Here is a 21,262-nt window from a genome sequence, read left to right on the forward strand (position 1 = left end):
ACCTGTTGGCCATTTGGTAATTAGTCGTATAAAAGGACTCCTGCCGGAACACTCGGTGTCGGGTCATTGTTGCTTTTGCTACTGTCATGTGTGTTGCTGTTTGCTCTTAGTTTCTGTCATGTTTAGTTCATTGTTATGTTTTAGCTTTAGTCATGGTTTTTTGTTTGATACTTTGGACTTTGTGTGTTTGGGATTTAGTTTTCTTTGTTTTAATACAATTCTTCAAATACACCCTGCTCCTCCCTCCTGCCTGCTTTTTGGGGTCCACCACCTCGCAAACGTGACAACACATATGCATCCACGCACGCCATAATGGCCCAGACCATGAACAAAACAAACAAATAAAGTCGATACAAGAGTTTCTGAAAAGGAAATCACTGCCGTCCTTGGGGACGAATCGACGTTGAGGCATGGGACGCACTTTTGCAGCGTGCCAAGTGTAAGACCATCACTACCCAAGTTCACGTGTTATGTTTTAAACTACTCCAGATTCACATTCTTTGCCAGTGGCATCGGTGAATTGGAGATGAAACAAACTTTGAATGAGAAGAATTTTATCAAGGATATGTCGTAACAGCTCTGACTGCAAGCTGCAATTGCAGACTGTTGACCGCTAATAACTTCTGATGATGCCGGTCATGCGCCACACTAAATTAAAATTGACTTGCTATTTTAATTTAAAAAAGTTTTTTGTGAAAGTGAAACTGAAAGAATGCTGAGGGTGCAGTGTACATTAACACAAAAATATATTTTAATAACACGCACACAGACAGGCAATTTTTTTCCCCCCATTTTGACCCACACCCATCGCGATCGATTTGGGGCCAGTCCACAGGCTACCAGTTGATTGCGATTGACAGGCTGGGCACCATTGCTTTAAACTACTGAGAGTTATTCAAAAACATGAAAAAGGGAAGTGAATAAAATGTATCTACCTCCTGGAGCGCGTTGAGCGGACGCCTCTCATCATCATCATCCATCTGACTGAGGCAGAGAAGAGGGTTGAGGAGCCACATCTGTGACTGTCATGCTGGTCATCTATAAAGACAGTCAACAATGATAGAGATTCAGAATGTTTTTGATCAATAGGCCATCAGATCAGATGTGCAATTTGCAAGGGGGGCAGAAAATTCAGTCACCCTTTAACACGTTACAAATCATTTTTTCTGATTCTGAGAGAAAATAAATCATTGATCAAGTTGCACTTAACTTTCCACAGTATTTTAGAAATTGAATTACCACTTGCTACGGGTTTAGGTTTCAGAAAATAATGATTTGAAATGTGTACCAACCTATTCCAAACACCTGCCAGAGCTGATAAATTTGCGTCCATTCGTTTTCTAATCAGTTTATCCTCACATGGGTTGGGGGCATGCCGGAGCCTATCCCAGCTGTCTCTGGACAGTAGGCAGGGTACACCCCGAACTGGTTGCCAGCCAATCGCAGGGCACAAATAGACGACACCCATTCGCGCTCACACTCACACCTCGGGACAATTTAGAGCAGGGGTGTCCAAAGTCGGTCCTCAAGGGCCGCTGTCCTGCCTGTTTTCCAGCTCTCCCAGAAGCAATACACCTGATTTAAATAATCAAATTGCTCGAATGCTGCCTCAGAGCTGGCTGATGAGCTGATCATCTGAATCAGGTGTGTTGCAGGTGGGAGAGATGGAAAACAGGCAGGACAGTGGCCCTCCAGGCCCAGAGCTGGACATGCCTGATTTCAAGTCGTCCATTACCCTGCCACGCATGTGTTGAGGAATGTGGGTGGAAACGGGAAAATTTGATTCATATTATTTCCAGTCAGATTCTACTGTTCTGATTCGAACTGATTTCATCAAAGCCACTTCCATTCTTATTACACAGAACCATTCTGTATAATCTGCAATGTATAACATACTTGTGTTCTCCATGGGCAGTCTTTGCCACCATAATCATACGTAATTTCTTCTCCCTCTTGGATGTCATTCAAAGCAAACAAACATAAGTGTGGCTTTCCATCCACATCAACCCTTTTCATCCGGCAGTTTGGCCTCCTGTCTTCATCATTCACGAGACGCCCAAATGACTCATCTTCTCGTGAAGCATCAATGCTTAACAAATAGGTGAAAAAGAACAATATGAGATCATGATCACAATATTCTGATATGGTCTATATCAGACATGTCCAGCTGCGGGCCTGGAGGGCCACTGTCCTGCCTGTTTTCCATCTCTCCCGGCTGCAACACACCTGATTCAGATGATCAGCTCATCAGCCAGCTCTGAAGCAGCATTAGAACGATCCTGATGATTTGAATCAGGTGTGTTGCTCCTGGGAGAGCTGGAAAACAGGCAGGACAGCGGCCCTCGAGAGCCGACTTTGGACACCCTTGGTCTATACAGTAAAATTCCCTCTACAACGAAACCTACATGTGCGAAAATACCCCCTCGTGTGGAAAAAAAAAATCTTGATGCATGAAAGCCATTCCCTCTTTTCTGCTTCCCCCTACAACAAAAAGTCCCCCTGTTGCGTAATACGAAATCCTTTTCTCCACCATTGCCTCGCAATGACGTTCACTAAAACGAAAACAAGCCTTCCGCAAAAGTCTAATCCAACCTCAGCCTGCCACAGCCACCGCTACCGCTTCGCTCGGAAACGGCAATAGCAACCACCACACTGGCTTACACGTGCGCAGTAGTACAGTATTTGTTATTGTTCGTTTCAGACGCAGCACGACCGTTGCATTGCTAAAATGGCTACAAAACGGACCGTTGCAGACCAAGGAGTTAAGAAAAGAAAAGCTTTAACGCTTGAAGACAGGACAAAAGTCATAAAAATTAAAGATGGAGGAAACAAAGTAAAAGACATTATGCAAGAAATTAATGTAAGTGAAAGTGAATGCTGATCATAAATTTTGCAATTTCTTTCCTTCTTTTTCTTTTTTACGCCGGCCATAAGTGTCAAATAAGTGTATGCTCATACTTATGCACTATTGGAATAAAAATAAAGAGTAAACATGTACGTTTTGTGTGTGTGTGTGTGTGTGTGTGTGTGTGTGTGTGTGTGTGTGTGTGTGTTTACGTCTGAGATCAAATTTGCTATCGTGAAAATTCCCCTGTTGTGGAAAAATGTCTGGCCGCAAACATGATTTCGTTGTAGAGGAGTTTCACTGTAGTGGTGCAGAACAGGTGGATAATAAGTCTTACCACCATTTTTTCCCTCTCCACTTGAATGCAAACATAAACGCAGCACATGATGGGTGGTAAACTCTTCTTCTGCGCTGGTATTCTGCATCATCTATCAGATCTCCCCGATACTCAGCAACAAATTGTCCGCTGCCGATTGTACTTTTTGCAAATATTCCACGTCCTGTAGCAGACAGCAACAATAGTTTTTAGAAAAAAAACAGGCTTGGCAATCTATTCTTCCATTATTGAGCGGTCCATGTTAATTTAGAAAACATCCTGTAGAATAGAATTGTTTTTATTTGTTCGGTTTCACATGGTGTTCTTCTACTCAAGTAAGACAAGACGTGGAATTAATTATTTATATAATGGCTTGTTTACAAACTGAGTCGGAACCTGCAAAACTAAGCTCAGGGTTTAAAATTAATGCTCATCTGATAATAACTGTACAGTGTATGTTTTATCCACAGTATATGCCATATCATGCAATAATTACTTAGCATATAACATCAGACAACACCTTACCTTTGACTCCATTGATGTACCTCACACACAATTTGCCTGTTTTGTCGGTCTCGAATGAAATGTGACAAATGGCGTCCTGAAGGGGGCTGACTGTTTGTGGCGTTTCGAACTTGAGAGAGAGAAAAAGAGTTTGCATTGTATTCAGTCAGAATTGATTGAAATATTGAACATATCAACACAACATTAAATACATTTAAAAAACTAAACAAAGGAAAAAAATTCAATAGATGTGTTGGTTCAGTACAGTTTACATGCGCAAAGGAAATAGTTAGAAGTACAAAAATTTGTCTTGTTGTACCCCTTGATCTTTATAAATTTAGGGAGTTAGTTTCAACTTGTTTGATTTGAAATTGTTGAACTGTACATATCAATTTCATACAATACATAGTTATCTATATAGTGATTTCACAAATGCTGTGGCTGTCATCTAAATAGCTTTTCAACCATTTATTGTTTGTTTGTTTGTTTGTTTGTTTATTGAACATAAAACATATATACAGTAATAATTTGACAGAAAATAAGGTAGATAAAAAAAGTAAAAAGAAAGAAATCAATCTTCATTCAACACAGTTATTATGTTCAAGGGAGTAGGAAGAAGTAAAAAACTTATCTAGTCCTACCCCGTTATGTGATTGTATCTAATAAATCATTTTTATATCAATCAGAAAAGAAAAAAGTAAGAAGAAAGAAGTCTCCATTAAGGCTCATACTTTACCCTTAACCGTGATATTTTTACAACTTTTGGTTTGTATCGGGATTATATACTTCCACACCCTGACACTCTTGTGTCAATTTTCTCTTGTATTCATAATGGATATTTATATACCTTTCTCTATTTATCAACTTAGTTCTGATTTATCATTATATTTAATGTTTTGAATTTATCATTTTAACTCTGATTGATGTAGGTTGTTTGTACTATTTTTTTGAATTTGTTTTTGAACTCAGCAAGCGATTTACTCATTTTCAGGTCCGTTTCGAGATTATTCCACAGATTAACACCTTTGATAGATACACTTCTTTGCTTGATGTTTGTTCTTGTTTTGAGTTTTTTGAATAAGTTGGTACCTCTTAAATCATAGCTGCTTTCTCGAATTTCGAAAAACTTCTGAATGTTTTGGCAGAGCAGGTTATTGTGTGCTTTGTACATTAATTGGGCGATTTTAAAGTCAACCAGGTCATAAAATTTCATCGTATTTAATTTGATAAATAGTGGATTTGTGGGTTCCGTATATTTTGATCTATTAATAATTCGAATTGCTTTTTTTTGTAGGTTGAGAATAGGGAGTGTGTTTGTTTTGCAGGCATTTCCCCATATTTCCACACAGTAGGTCATATATGGTCATAATAATGAAGTGTATAAATTGTACAAAGATCTCTTATTTAGCACTTCCTTGGTTTTGTAGAGGATCCCTACGGTTTTGGCTATTTTTCTTTTTACGTTATCGATATGTGGCTTCCAACCTAGTTTTGAGTCTATTACTAATCCGAGAAACTTGGTTTCATACGCTCTTTCTATCTCAATTGAGTTTACCATAATTTTAGCTTGGTGTTTGATTAGTCTTGTGCCAAAAACAATTAACTTCGATTTTTTCAGGTTAAGTGACAATTTATTTCTGTCGAACCAGTTTTTTAATTTGTTTAATTCGTTTTCTACGGTTGTCAGGAGCTGTTTCAGATTTATTCCAGAACAGTAGAAAGTTGTATCATCAGCAAATAGGACACATTTAAATTGTTTTGAGACCTTGCAGATATCATTTATATATAAGATGAATAGTTTTGGACCAAGCACTGACCCCTGAGGAACTCCGTGAGTGATTTTCAGTTGATTCGTTTTTTTATTGTTGAGTTGCACGTACTGATATCTGTTTTCTAAATAACTTTTTATCCATTTATAAGCTACACCTCTAATGCCATATCTTTCTAGTTTTTTCAATAATATACTGTGATCTATTGTGTCAAAAGCTTTTTTTAGATCTAGGAAAACCCCAACAGTAAATTCTTTGTTGTCTATATTAGTGGCTATTGCTTCCACAAACTCCATAACTGCCATTGAGGTGGTCCGTTTTTCCCTGAAGCCATATTGATTCTCACTTAACAGCGCATGCTTTTGTATAAAGCTATCAAGTCTGCGAGAAAATAGTTTTTCTAATATTTTTGAAAATTGTGGTAGTAGTGATATTGCTCTATAATTTGTAAACCGATGTCTTTCTCCACTTTTATAGATTGGAATAACTTTAGCAATTTTCATTTTTGATGGAAAGATACCAGCTTTGAATGACAGGTTGCATATGTGCGTGAAAGGTCGCACTACATATTCTATAATCTGCTTTATTATTGTCATGTCAATATTAAAGCAATCAGTTGACTTTTTATTTTTAAAGGTTTTTATAATATTTGATACTTCTTCTTGTTTTACAGCAGTAAGGAACATCGTGGAGGAGTTTTTTTCTACATATCTATCTATTTCAAACAGGTTTGTTGGATCAGGAATTTGTTTTGCTAGGTTACTGCCGATGTTGACAAAATACTCATTAAATTCAGTTGCTATTTCTGCAGTTTTTTCCAAAATAGTATTTTTGCCTTTGATAAAATACTCTGGATAATCCATTTTTTTAGGACTATTTCTGATTACTTGGTTAAGTATCTTCCATATTTCTTGTGTGTTACTTTTATTCTGCTCTAATAGTGCATGATAATGATCTCTTTTACTGGTTCTTATAATATTTACTAGTTTATTTTTATAGGTCTTATATATTTTTTCTGCTTCTTCAGTTCTCAATTTTAAAAACAATTTATATAAATTGTTTTTCTTTTTACATGCGTTTTCTATGCCTTTCGTTATCCATGGCTTACTTGGGTCTTTATACTTTTTGGAGACTTTAGTTAATGGAAAATGTTTATCATATAAGGAGATTATGGTAGACTGAAATACTTCAAACGCTGTATTTGGGTCTTCGTTTGAGTAGACCTCGGTCCAGTTTTGTTTTTCTAGGTCTTGCTTAAAGGCGTCGGTGGAGCGTTGGGTTCTTTATGGTTATTCATGTGACAAACATCTGATACCAGGGGTGCCCAACCTTTTTTGACCAAAGATCGACTTTTGAAGCGACCAAACTCCCGCTATCGACCCGATCGCAAGCATACGCACATGCACACGCGTGTATATGCACGCACACATGCCACAATGAAAAACATAAATCTTTTTCCCTCCATTCCCCCCTCCACCCACTCGCGATCGACTTGGGACCAGTCTGTGGGCTACTGTTCGATTGATTCTTCCACAATTTCCATTATCGCCATAGATGTTGCCCTTTTCTCTCTAAAACTGCATTGATATTTGCTTAAAAGATTATGTTTTGCAATACATTTGTAAAGTTTGTGTACAAATAGTTGTTCTAGGATTATTATCGGAAAAATATTGGTCTGTAATTTGTAAATAAGTGTTTCTCTCCACTCTTGTAAATCGGAATAACTTTAGCTGTTTTCAGTTTTGATGGGAAAACACTAGTTTTGAAAGACGGCTTAAATAAATATATGAGAGGTTGCACAACATTTTTGAAGACTTTTTATTAATGCCATATCAATATTAAAACAGTATATTTTTTAGCGTTGAGGCAATATCCAACGATCCATCCATTTTCTAAACCGCTTGTCCACACAAGGGTTGCAGGCATGCGGGAGCCTACCTTTAACAATATTAAATATTTCCAAATTATTTGCAGAACTAAGGAACACAGTGCAGGAATTGTTCTTGATATATTTATTTATTTCATATTCATTGAATCTGGAATTTCACAGTTAGAAATATTACTGTTTCACAAAGAGTGTGTGTGCCCTCCATATATTGCTCATCTATCTCACTTTACCAAACCGATACATGAGCTGAAATACTTTAAGTTTTCGTAAACTCCATCATGATTACGAATGGGTAGAAAGAGCAGAGAAACTTGGCAGTGGCGTTTGGGTGTTGAGCATTTAGCTTTAGCCTAGCCGTAGCCGATCTCGGCAGCCCACGTTTTGTTTAGCTTGTCTCCATCACCTACGCTACTTGCCATACTCGAGTAAAATCCACGCAGGTTTCGCCAGTCGCGCTCACGCGTAATGGATTTTGAAACTGCGGTTAAAAAAAAAAAAAGTGAAAAGGGAATAGTCACGGCTCGTTCGTCATCACACTCAGTTGTCCAGGCGCTCCGGCGGCAGCCTGTAGCCGTTAGCCCCGAGACTCGGCCACGACCGTCGGGTCGGGTGACCGCCGAGGCAGCCGAGCCTCCGGCTCTCATTCAAGTCTGAGATGTGCGCGCCCGAAAAAAAAAATACCCCGAGCTTCAATGCTTATAATAGATTTGTCTTTTAAAATGGAGCAGACTTCGCCGAGTTGTACACGTACAAACTATAATTACTGTATTTTCAGTCGCCAATTTGGATAATAAAGCACTGGGGGGAAGCCCTGGCCTACAATAGGATAGGAGGTGTTAATACAGACTCGCCCGCGATTATTGTTAGTTCAGAGAAAATAGTGACAATATTCTTATTTTATGATGTACATTTTTAACATGACACAAATAAATAACTTGTTAATTCATTGAAAATAGCTTACCTTGCGTTTTACTTTTGTTTCTTGTGCTGCCATCTTCTAGCTTTGCAGGCTGCTTCTGATGATCACGAACTGAATGATCACCTGTCCCACTTGTTGGAAAAATCCTTCCATTAGGGCGGTGTTTTTCAACCTTTTTTGAGCCAGGGCACGTTTTTTTACATTGGAAAAATTTTGCGGCACACCACTAACTAAAAATGTTATAAAATGACACTCTGAACACTGTATTTAATTAAAATATAATTTCTTCGTTTATTTATACTCAATCAGTGTGAAACCTGGGGCTGTTCAGATGAACACAAAACCGATATCCTGGCAGGAATAGAAGAAAGACACAAACGAAGCTCTTCTTCAACAGCTCTCAGTCTCTCTCTTTTTTTTAGTTTTTATCGAAGTTAGGCTTGAAAAGCTCAGCTCACACAGATATGTTGTGGAAAATGGGAGTCATGTCAGAACAGCTTTGTTGGCCAGAAAGGTGAACTCCTTGGCAGCACTCAACCAAAATCTGTCCAAAGGAAGATCATCAAATCTTAGTTTTAAACGCCGATCCTGTTTCAGTTCAGTTCGTTCCTCCTGCTCTTGTGAAGTCATGTCCTTTCCCACAACCGATGCTGAGCTGTTTGGGTCCCTAACCCAGTCAAAGAATTTAGTGGAGGCTGAAGAGAAATAAAATGACAACTTCTCCTCAAGACTTTTCAAATGTTTACATATGACCTCACACAGTGCAGCAGTGGGACTTTGCCGTTTCTCTGTGAGTGGGAACATCTCCAGGTTGGCACGTTGCACATGTTGTTGCCAGAGGTGGACCTTTAAACGGAATCCATTTCCTTTATCTGTGCTTGGAAGCAGGTTTTCATTTCGGCCCTGCATCCTTGTGTTAAGTTCATTCAGATGATGAAATATATCAGCCAGCTTTGCGCACCACTCATCACTTGAAAACAGATTTGAGTAATCAGACCTCTCATTTGTCAGCAACATTTCAAGTTCCTCTCGCAGCTCATACACACGGGCCAGCACCTTACCGCGCCACAACCATCGGATCTCCGTATGGAGCAATAAGGCCTTTTGCTCCGCTCCCATTTCCTCACACAGAGATGCGAATGTACGGCTTTTCAGAGGTCGTGTCTTTACAAAGTTCACTATGCGCACCACATCGTCCAACACAGGAACCGGTTCTGCTGGTAAAGTCTTAGCAAGGAGGGCCTCACGGTGTAAAAAACAGTGCGTAACAAACAGGTCTGGGTTTCTTTCCTTCACTCTGCTCACAAAGCCTTTGGTGCGCCCGACCGTGGCTGCAGCTCCATCAGTGCAAACACTTGTGCAGTTTTGCCACGTAAGTCCTCCCTGGTCCAGATATTGCGATGTGACCCGAAAAATTTCTTCTCCAGTTGTTTTTTCTGGCAGCGCCTTGCAAAATGGCAAGTTTTCTCTAATGGCATCTCCATCCACAAAACGGACATTAGCCAAGAGATGAGAAGTCCACTAATATCCGTAGACTCGTCAACTTGCAATGCAAATTTCCGACTGATGCGTATCTTCTCCAAAACATGGCTTTGGATGTCTGCAGACATGTCATCAATACGTCTGGCAATTGTGTGATCAGAGAGCGGGACTTTATCTGTCTTTTTAACTGCGTCGGGGCCGAGCATCTCGTTGACAATGGCTATACAGGCAGGAAGTATTAATGTCTCTGCCACAGTGTGCGTCTTTTTTTGATTTCGCAACGAGTTTGGCTACTAAGTAACTAGCTTTTAGCCCGTTCTCATTTACCTTTGTGTTTTTTCTCATAAAGGTTGCCTGTTTCTCTGTATTTACACGCAGGTGATCAAAATAGTCCCTCGGCTTGTTTTGAAGCGACGGGTGTTTCGTTTGGAGATGGCGTTTAAGCTTGCTCGGCACCATGGCGCTGTTGGATAGCTTCTCGCCACACACCAGGCATAATGGAGTAGGTGTCGTCTCATCCCCGGTGAAAGTAAATCCATACGAAAGACAGCTTTCAATATATTGCCTTGAGCTCACCGTCTTTGCTTTCTTTTTCCCACCACTCACACGAGGGCCTTCATCCGGGTCAGAATCTTGTACAGAGCCCAATTCGGAGTTTGCAGTTGTCCTTTTGAAAAACGTATCCATGACCGTCACCACGACCTCTCACGTGCATCATTAAATCTCTCGGAGGAACGAGGCAATCAGCTCCGTGTTGCCACACGGACGAATATTAAATTACCCGCCCAGTCTTTACAGCACGGACACCGGACAATGACATGATATTTGCAGAAAATGATTACCGTAAATTCCGGATGACAAGCCGCTACTTTTTTTCCACACTTTCAACACTGCGACGTGTAATATGAAGTGGCGTATTTATTTATTTATTTTTCCATCGCGGGAAAAACATGGACCAATAAAATGAATGAGTAGTTCACTGAGGTCCAATGAGATTGTATGACTCATCACAACTTCCGCTCTTTTCGCCGTAGCGGGGAAAAATGTGTTACCCGGCAACAGTCGACCAATAAAATGAATGAGTAGTACACAGGGGTCCAATGAAATTGTATGATGACCAGGAATCACAATTTCCTTATTTCAGTCTTTCTTCTAACCCTGATCAACATGGAGAATACCAGACGAAAAGCATATGACGCAGCTTTTAACGCTCAAAGAGCAGGCGGCCGCGGTGTTTCCACTGTACAAATCAGACTGAAGGCTAAAGCTATCGCTACCGAGATGAACATTGAAGGTTTTAAAGGTGGGCCGTCGTGGTGTTATTGATTCATGAAAGGGAAAAGCCTGTCGATTAGGGCACGCACGACGTTGTGTCAGCAGCTCCCTCCCAATTACGAGGACAAACTTGCTTCGTTCCGCACATTCACACAAACAAAGATAGCGGAGAATTCCATCAGCCCAGATGAAATAATAAATATGGACGAAGTCCCTCTGACATTTGATTTGCCTCTCACTCGGACTGTCAAAAAAGGTACCTCCTCCATCATACTGAAAACAAGCGGCCATGAGAGAACACATTTTACCTGCGTTTTGAGCTGTGCAGCATCGGGCCTAAAGCTGCCGCCGATTATCATTTTTAAGCGGCTGACTATAGAAATAATTTCATATATATTTTCCCATTTATATGATTTGCATTATTCTATTTGAAGCCGAGTGGGCTGCAGTGTTTCTCCCCGTAATTACGCAAATGCACATCAAGTTCGCTCTTTGTCTGGCCTCTTATTATGTGTTTCAGCGTAATTTCGTTGTGCAAGTGCATTTATCATGATCATAAAAATATTGAGATTATTTTAACCTTGTGAAATCTTGCGGGGTTTTTTTTCCTGCGGTGGTTCAGCAGGGGACCGTGTCCGCGGCCTCACCCGGAGGCGCTCCAGGCGGCAGGGACGCAGAAGCAAACCCCCGCCTACTCATTGGCCAGCGGTTTATAATATGGTGCGGCGCATATAATTAAAACATCGAAAATTTATTTCAAAAAATTAAAATATATAAAAAAATTAATAAAAAAATATAAAGTTGATTTTTCTTCATGAATCTGAGCATGCGGCTCTTAATCAGGTGCGGTCTGTAGCCCGGAATTTACGGTCATCAATGTTTTATAAAATTTAATTTTTTAAAAAAGGCGACATTGGATAATTTCTCACGGTACACCTGACGATCTCTCACGGCACACTAGTGTGCCGCGGCACAGTGGTTGAAGATCACTGTCTTAGGGGAGCAAATGGGTGGGGCATGTGCAAAGTATGTGTGTGGAGCAGTGAGTGCAATAGCACCAAAAAACCATGTGGAGAGCTGCTGAGCACCATTCACACACAAACAATCAGCAAAATTGGTGACTTATGGGCCTTTGCTAAAAACTACACAGGCACATTGAGAGCAGCGTCTCGGATGCTTTTTATATGTTTTTTTTCATGGGGACCTGCTTTTTTGTCCCCATACCGCAACTGGTCCCCAGGACGTGACTGTGTTGACTCAACTCAACTGTATTTATAGAGCACTTTCAAACAGCCATCGCTGACTGGCACACCATTCTCCACTTACTCCAGGGATCTAGGGTGTACCCGGCAGCAAATGTCCCCGAGGGGCAAGCAGGCTCCCCACTGCCTGCTCTTCTCGTCGAGAAGATTTTGTCGATTGCATCGAGAGACCAGCCGACCAATTCCATGGTTTGTTTTTAGGATGAAAGTACGGCAGGAGGCTAGGAAAGCCAGACAAAGACAGCACATAGACTGAGTGGCGAGCAAGGGGAGGGTGAGGGGAGGACAGGAGCAGAGCAAAAAAGCATCCGCCTTCGTCGAGAGCCAATCAGAACCCCCACCCCCCCACAAAAAAAAAACGATGTGGACACATTGAACAGACACAAATGTCAGATCCTTTTTAAAGTGGTGGGAAAAACCTCCAGGTGAACGAGAGAGAGAGAGAGAGAGAGAGAGAGAGAGAGAGAGAGAGAGAGAGAAAAGCACATTTTCCCCACCACTTTAAAAACGATCTGACATTTGTGTCTGTTCAATGTGTCCACATAGTTACATCCATCAACGTCACAAACCACCTGAAACTTGACAAACTTCTTTTCACCTGCATTCATAGTTGTTGGGAGCAAAGTGGCCTTCTTTCCCCGAGTGTTCATTGAATTTTGGACGAGGAGGATGTCGGTTATCCAAATACAGGCTGGAGTCGATGAACAGTACCTTCGAAGGGTTTATTTGCAGAATATTCCGGGCACCCGCGGTTTACAGACAATGGCTGCGGTGGTCACGAGTGCAAAGAAGGAAGGGATTCGCAACATACAGTATTTATATCATCAAAAGGGCGGTACCGAAATTCAAGGTGTGACATCAGAACTTTAGTTTCCCCGAAACCGTTTTTTAGCTTGTATCAACTGCTGCATCCCGATGTCTGTGCGTCTCTTCAAGTGTTCCAATTTTAAGTGATGAATACTTCAAGGACGCCGAGTTATGCTGCGGGCATGGGAAAGTTATACAGCATGACTAAATGTGGGCAGAATACACACTTCATTTTCCAGTACAGGTGCTCTCGTACCTCACTGACATTCAGTTTCACAGTTGGGAAGTCCGTATGAACGGAACTCATGTACAACACTATGTGGCAGCGCTTCGCCCAAGTTTTCTTTATGTGCTTGGTCCGGGACGCCATATTTGTCGGCCCTGTCATGATCCAACACAAGATACGGGTCGTTTGCGATGAATTTGTTGGAGAGGTCAAGTTCACACCTGGAGGCAAAACAAACAATGTATCATGAATGTATAGGATAGAACAGGGGTGTCAAACTCATTTTGTCGGGGGCCACATTGTAGTTACGGTTTCCCATTGCAGGGCCATTATGACTGTGAATTTTGTGAAACCATATAAATGTTTAACCCCCTCCACATGTCACAAAAACAGCGAACAACAAACAGATGGAGAACTAGTTTTGACATCAGAAGTCAAGAATATTAGATTGTTCAACCATTGTAATTTTTACATTACTTGTGACAATTTGAAATTTTGGTTCAGTATTTAGCAAGCATCTTGGGAGCTGGCAAGCTTGAATTGCCTTCACGGGCCACAAAAAATGATTTGGCGGGCCAGATCTGGGCCCCTGGCCTTGACTTTGACACCTGTGGTACAGAAGAACCACATGATTATTTTATGTTAATTCGTTGTTATATTTTATATTCATGAAGACTGAACGTCATGCTCGCAAACATTTCCCACTCTGTGTGTCAATCACATTTATAATTAACGGTAAATGCCCTTTTTCTTATAAAGCGCGATTCTACCCAAGGCACTCGAAGCGCTTTGACGCCGACTCCTCGGATGACGCGGCATCAGAAGCAATTGAGGGGAGGGGCTTCAGTATCTTGCTCAAGGGCACTTGGTCACAATGCTGAGGATCAAACCCGCAAGCTTCCCGAGGGGAGACGACCACTCTCCCGTCTGAGCCATGTCTCCCCATGGCTTTTGATGTCATATATTCAGTACACAGTATTAGGTGTGGTATTTCTTTTATTTATTATTTTTGGGGGGAAAACCATAAAAAAAAACTTTGGGTCAACTGTTTCTTTTCAGTGCAGAAGTGACTCGGTTCGGCACATGCAATTATTTATCGTTCACAAACTGAAGCAGGGCAGCCCGGTGGACCATTGGTGAGCAGAGATCGTGGGTTCGATCCTGACTCCGGCCTTCCACATTCAAAAAACATGCATGGCAGGCTGATTGAACACTCTGAATTGTTCCCAGGTGTGAGTGTGAGCGCAGATGGTCATTCGTCTCTGTGTGCCCTGCAACCGGTTCAGTCAGGGTATCCCCCGCCGACTGCCCAAAGACAGCTGGGATAGGCTCCAGCACCCTCCGCGACCCGAGTGAGGATAAAGCCATTCGGAAGATGAATGAATGAATGAACGGTTCGATCCTCAGATTGAATTTGAACGTAATTAACCTGTTAATTCTTTTTCAATCAACTTTATTTAAATATAAAGAAGAAAACAGGTAAATATTAAAATATAGAAATCGTATACAAAATCACAAAATGCACCAGGGATGTTAGTTCCAACAAGTATAAACATAAAATGAAATACAGAAGATGTAGTGTTAACACTCAATTTTAAAGTTTGTAAATTATATGTTTTCGTCGCCTTTTGTTTCGCACAGACAATGTCGATGTTTATAAAACAATAGGAGTTGGTTTCTCATGCATACATTTGGATAAATTCATGTAGAATTTTGCAACAAAAAAAAGCGACGTTTTTGAAAGTAAAGTTCCGGAATTAAACGGACATCGTCCAGGAACCTTGAGTATGTTTCCATGTATATTCCAGTGCTTGCCGCAGTAGCAAGCCTGTCTGATTCTATAGTAAGGTTTAAGCTATCCACCCGCGTGGCGTACCTTGTAATTTAAAAGTTAGTTGATAATATTTCCGCGCCGTAAATTAGTTTGGTGGGTGTTCGTCAACGCCATTACATATATCAGCTACGATGTCTGATATCTTCCATCTTCCAAGACCTCGAATTAATTCATCGATGCTGTCGCGATATCTGAACAAACCCGTCTGTTTCGTCGGGCGTGTTGAGAAGGTAACTGTCGTGCCTAACTACGGTGATTCACAACATCCCATACGTGATATTCCTGACGTAAAGGTTCACGTTTTGTGCCTCGTTTGTTTTGCTAAGGTACACTCAACTGGAACAGCTTTCACTGTCACTGATGGAGCGGGACAATGGGTTCATGTTGAATTAAATTTCGCTGTGAGTTTATTTTTGTTCTCGTCCAATGTCCAAATTGCAGCACATCATCATTTTACGTATGTTTGTTGAAATGTCAAAGATGAATTGATTTACAGCGGTTACGACAGTGGACAGCTTATCATGTTAGCAGGTTACAGGGTGCATGAAAGGGTTAAACCAATCCAGTACCTGGCTGATGTGCAAACCTTTTGTATCCACCGTACATCATCACAGTTGGGTTTCCTGTAAAGTTATTGGTCCCTTTCCGCGAGCGAAAAATGAATGGCCACATTAAAATAACTTGACAATGGAATGTGATAAAGTGTATATACAGCCAAATACAGAACAGTATTGACATTTTTAAAAATCTATTGTCAAAACTTCAACACTTAACGGTGGTTCTATGTGTGTTGTTCAGATTTGCAACTTATTAAGTTAAGGTGTTTTCTTTTTTTAAATCTTTGACAACAGACTTTTTTGTTTGTTTTTTTATTCAACCAGGCAACACACGCCTGTCATTGGAAGTTAAATGAAAATGTCAACAGTCCACCATGAAAGCAGACTGAAAATCTTGAATCAAAATTAAAACATATTTTTCAAAACTGCTGAAGGTCTAAGAGGTCTGTACCTCGGCTGAACAAAGGTTGGAAAACACTGATCAAATCATTACTCTTTAAAATTATTACTCTCCAAAATACTCAACACTTAAGCAGAAAAATCCACCTGTGTTTAGCCGTCTCGGAGGGGGGGGGGGCTGTTTTCCGACTTGGGTCATGAGACATGAATGGTCATTACCTGAGTCCTGTGGAACTATGATGTCATTTTCAGTCGACAGCAAGTGGCAAAATGAACGCCCCCTGCGATGGGTTAAAAAAAAAGTGGATTGAATGCTGCTTAATTCCTATTCCACAAACACGATATTAATCAGACTACCATGTTAAAACTAATATCGGCAACATATAATTGTGAGGACAATTTTGGACCTTAATTCGCCTTTAATGGGCATCAGTATTGTTTTGGAACACTGAATGTGTACATTACAATATCCATCCATCCATCCATTTTCCGAACCGCTTGATCCTCACTAGGGTCGCGGTGGGTGCTGGATCCTATCCCAGCCGTCTTCGGGCAGTAGGCGGGGACACCCTGAATCAGTTGCCAGCCAATCGCAGGGCACACAGAGACGAACAACCATTCACGCCCACACTCACACCTAGGGACAATTTAGAGCGTCCAATCAGCCTGCCATGCATGTTTTTGGAATGTGGGAGGAAACCGGAGCACCCGGAGAAAACCCACGCAGGCCCGGGGAGAACATGCAAACTCCACACAGGGAGGCCGGAGCTGGAATTGAACCCGGTACCTCTGCACTGTGAAGCCGACTTGCTAACCACTGGACTACCGGGCCGCCCCGCATTACAATATCTTCATTTGTAATATGACAGAAGTCACATAGCCACTAACATGGCCGTCATTGCCCAGGTTTCAAGTTTAGTGCCAAGCAGATTAGTGCATGTGTGGATGAACACGCAAAGGACTCTGCGAGAATAAATTCTTTTTTTCTAATTTAACTAGATTATTATCACATGAAACATGTACTTTGGCCCCGAACTGCGACCCGTTGAAACCCTTTCATGCACCCTGTAACCTGATAACGTGATAAGCTGTCCACTGTCGTAACCACTGTCCCTGAAAGGGTTTACATTTGTGTTCATAAGTTGTTAAAAGCTTTTTTTTTTTGTTTGTTTGTCTTACGCAATTTGTATGTTACCATTGACTTTACATTGAGCCCTTTTTTTTCACCTTCATCTTTCAGCTTGATGAGGAGCTTTCTGGAGTTGTAGAAGTCATTGGAATGGTGTCGAACAAAAGAACTATCATGGCCACGACATTCCAATGGCTCACAGAAGACAATAACTTTAGTAGGTTATTTTGTACGAACATGTCAGATGAGCTTTGATTTGATCGTACTTGTAATGATATTCTGCACATGTTCCCCACAGACCTGGAACTCTACAATGAAGCTGTGAAGTTCATCCATGAGTTCCCTGAGCACTATCCTTTTGACATGGCTGCAGGAGGATCAGATTTCATATAAAAAAAAAAACTTTTGCTAGTTTTGTTCTGAAAGTAAAAAAATAATCATTCATTTTGTTTCTCACTGAAACTATTTCACAATAAACCATCTGATATGCAATTTTACAAGTGCAAGTTTGTCCTTCATATGTAAACGAAATCACCAAACCTGCATTTACTGTGCCAACTTTCCAATTGAAGCTTCAGGGTAGAGTTAGCGCTGTTAAAAAAAAAAACACTTTTTGTGAACAGCAGAACTTACGATGTCAGCCTATCATTAATCCCATTACTTGATTGACATACAGGGCAACCAGTCAGATGACAACTGAATCACCGCTCACGCGCAAACAACGGCACTAAGATAGGCAGCGAATTACCTCTGATTTTAAGGCAGGGGTGCCCAATACGTCAATCGCGATCGTCCGGGAGCCAGCGGACTCGTCCCAAATCGACCGCGAGGGTTGGGAGAAGGAAATGGTGTGTCTGTTTGTGTGTCTGTGTGTTTTGATTTCGCTCCGTGCGGTACGTTCCGGCTGTCGCTCATCTCGGCGTGCGTGCATCGGCGCACGTGTGCGTGCGTGCCTGTGTGTATATACTTGCACGTGCGCGATCGGGTCGATGGCGGGAGGTTCGTCGCTTCGAAAGTCGATCTTTGGTCAAATATGTAGCAAGCTGACCCAAGTCGTAACCGCTGCAGCTAGCATGCAGACAGTGCCTGTTTCGAGTGGCAACAACGGAATACAAGTCAGATTTGGAAAGGATTCTTCAAGAGAAGGAATGTCAGAAGTCCCTGCATGAAGGTGCGAAACAACATGCATAGTGTGGTGTATTAACCACGACTGTATCGTTATTTGTCTGTTGTTTGGATGCACAGACTTTCCGTCCCTTACATAGCCATCGACTGCGCATGCGTGAGAATGTTTCCGGAATGTTTTAGACATCTTCCCCATGTTACTGATGTTGAAACTCACGGTCAATAATATACAAGAAAAAAACGCGTGTCTGCCTCGTCGTTGAAGACACCACATCTGGAGACGAGTAAAAGTCGATCTTAAGGTAATAGGCAGTACTTTAACCATGGAGAACCCAAGACCCTTTTTTTTCTGTGAAAAATGATGAATTATACATTAAATGACTGCTATATGTTCACTGAACACCAAAATATATGTTTTTTTCCAATATTTAATGCTGTAATCCTAATTCAGGATTGGGGCCAAATCCGAACCTTTGGGATTTAAGGGCAGCATTTGAGTAGCAGAATTTATAGGGGCCAAATTTGACCCCGTGGGTTCTCCAGGGTTAAAGTGTAGTGAGGTAAGATGGCATACTTTTCTCAAAGACCGGATGAGTTCAAACCCGAGAATGAATCGTGGTCTGCCTCTGTGGAGCGCATGGAGCTGTTTTTTGAGGCGCAGGATGTCCACGACGACAAGAAAGTTGCCGTTTTGCTGATCAGCGTATGGACTTCTCCGTAATTTAGTGCAACCTGCCACTCGTCCAGAGACAAGGCTTTTGAGGAAATGGTGTCGAGAAGTTGGTCATATTCAAAAGGCATGTCGGGCTCAGGCACCTGCATCTGACAATAACAACAAGAAAAGGGGAAAGATAAGCAATGAGAGAAAATTTCGGAAAATGACTAGCTATGTGCAAACTGATGAAAAGAAAGATGACGATGATGTTCCCATGTTCCACGTCCACGTGTCGAGTGCTAATGGGGGCCGGAGACCGTACAAGGCCGTTTTTGATGTAAATGGGAGAAAGGTTCCAATGGGAATTGACATGGGGGCAGGAGGCAGCATTATCTCTGAAAATGTGGATGAAGGGTCATTCTCTCTTGTGTTCCACTAGAGGGAAGTAGTGTAGGACTAAAGTGCTACTTGGGCGAGCCAATTCCTGTAAAGCAGTTCATGGCTCAAGTGAGGTATGAAAATCCGACTGCTGACTTCCCACTGATTGTAGTGGGAGTTGAGGGCCCGTCACTCTGCGGACGAGAGTGGCTTGATAAAATCAAATTAAACTGGGGATTGATCAAAACGGTCACGGAAAACAAAATGCAAGCATCTCCAAGGGCCGAGTGAATCCAAGAAGTACTCGCAAAACATGACGATGTTTTCAAAGATGAGTTCGGGACATTAAACACACACAATACTTCCGACTGGCTGAGCGATATGGCAAATTGCGAACACCCACGAAACAACATGAATTTTTGACCAAAGCTGATTGTAAAATGAGAAGTTGTCGTCGCAGATGCATAACTCCCCTTCCCGCAAACACACCGATGCCTTATGATCGGTCCGCACTGAAATCGGCGAGCTCGTGACAAGGTGGATTCTGGAGTTTGTGTGAATTCACAAATACCGCGAGAATCAACTTGCAGGCATGGTTTGCCAAATCAGAGGCTGTGAATCAGGAGTCAACCTCGGCTTGACCAAATGTTCCCTCTAAATTGTGCGCGTGAGCAATTTCGTGTTGCCGGCGCACACAACGCGCAGGCAAATCTGAAACCATGGTCCTCAGTCGGAAAAGGGTGGAGTGCCCACTCCGGATCGGGGAGGAGATCTTGCCCCAAGTGGAGGAGTTTAAGTATCTTGGGGTCTCGTTCACGAGTGAGGGCAGGAGGGAGCGAGAGATCGACAGGCGGATCGGTGCAGCGTCTGCCGTTATGCGGACCTTGTATCGGTCTGTTGTGGTAAAGAAGGAGCTGAGCCAAAGGGCGAAGCTCTCAATTTAACGTCAATCTACGTTCCAACCCTCATCTATGATCACGAACTATGGGTCGAAAGAACGATATCCCGGATACAAGCGGTCGAAATGAGTTTTCTCCGCAGGGTGTCTGGGCTCTCCCTTAGAGATAAGGTGAGAAGCTCGGTCATCCAAGAGGGGCTCGGAGTAGAGCCGCTTCTCCTCCACATCGAGAGGAGCCAGATGAGGTGGTTCAGGCATCTGATTAGGATGCCACCTGGTCCCACTGGTAGGAGACCTCGGGATCGACCCAGGACACGCTGGAGAGACTATGTCACCCAGCTGGCCTGGAAATGCCGCAGGATCCGCCAGGAAGAGCTAGAAGAAGTGGCTGGGGAGGGGGAAGTCTGGGTTTCCCTTCCCCGGATAAGCGGCGGTAAATGGATGGATTTACACCCCAGTTGAAGCTACAATCAGGACACAACATCATTCCCACTTGACCTGACAGTTTCAGTCGTGTTGCCACAGTGCACACTCAGTCGTTCTGCTTGAATTGTAATCATATGCTGTATTGACACACATGCACTCACACCCACCACTGACAAGACGGATGCTGCAGGCGACACTGAGACCGCTTTGTTCAGGAAGACCAAATATGGCCAAAGTTTACGAGCCCCTTAAATGAGCCTCTTTTGCACTTTTCAGATGTAAGAGGATTAGAAATGTTTGTGTTTCACAAAATGACATGTTTTTCATTTTTAATGAGCGGGCAGTGTGGGACCGTATTGATACAGGTTGTATTGAGACTTGACTATTTTCTTGAAATGACCTTTTCATTCATTCTTTCATCTTCCGAACCGCTTTATCCTCACGAGGGTCGCGGGGGGTGCTGGAGCCTATCCCGGCCGTCTTCGGGCAGTAGGCGGGGGACACCCCGAATTGGTTGCCAGCCAATCGCAGGGAACACACCGACGAACAACCATGCACGCCCACACTC

The 21,262-nt window shown here is 42.2% G+C and overlaps 1 protein-coding gene across 1 annotated transcript; it reads left to right on the forward strand.

Annotated features, from left to right (window-relative positions):
- Nucleotides 1-15,258: 15,258 nt before the first annotated feature.
- LOC147191255 (replication protein A 14 kDa subunit-like) lies at nt 15,259-17,605 on the forward strand. Its single transcript, XM_086137487.1, has 4 exons — nt 15,259-15,357; nt 15,454-15,528; nt 17,324-17,429; nt 17,511-17,605. The coding sequence occupies exons 1-4, from the start codon at nt 15,259-15,261 to the stop codon at nt 17,603-17,605; spliced, it is 375 nt and encodes a 124-aa protein (XP_085993613.1).
- The last annotated feature ends 3,657 nt before the right edge of the window (nt 17,606-21,262 follow it).

The sequence above is a fragment of the Hippocampus guttulatus genome, chromosome 18 (assembly GCF_054856545.1).
Source record: "Hippocampus guttulatus isolate MCC_2025c chromosome 18, RoL_Hgut_1.0, whole genome shotgun sequence".
In the NCBI taxonomy this organism is placed as follows: Eukaryota; Metazoa; Chordata; class Actinopteri; order Syngnathiformes; family Syngnathidae; genus Hippocampus; species Hippocampus guttulatus.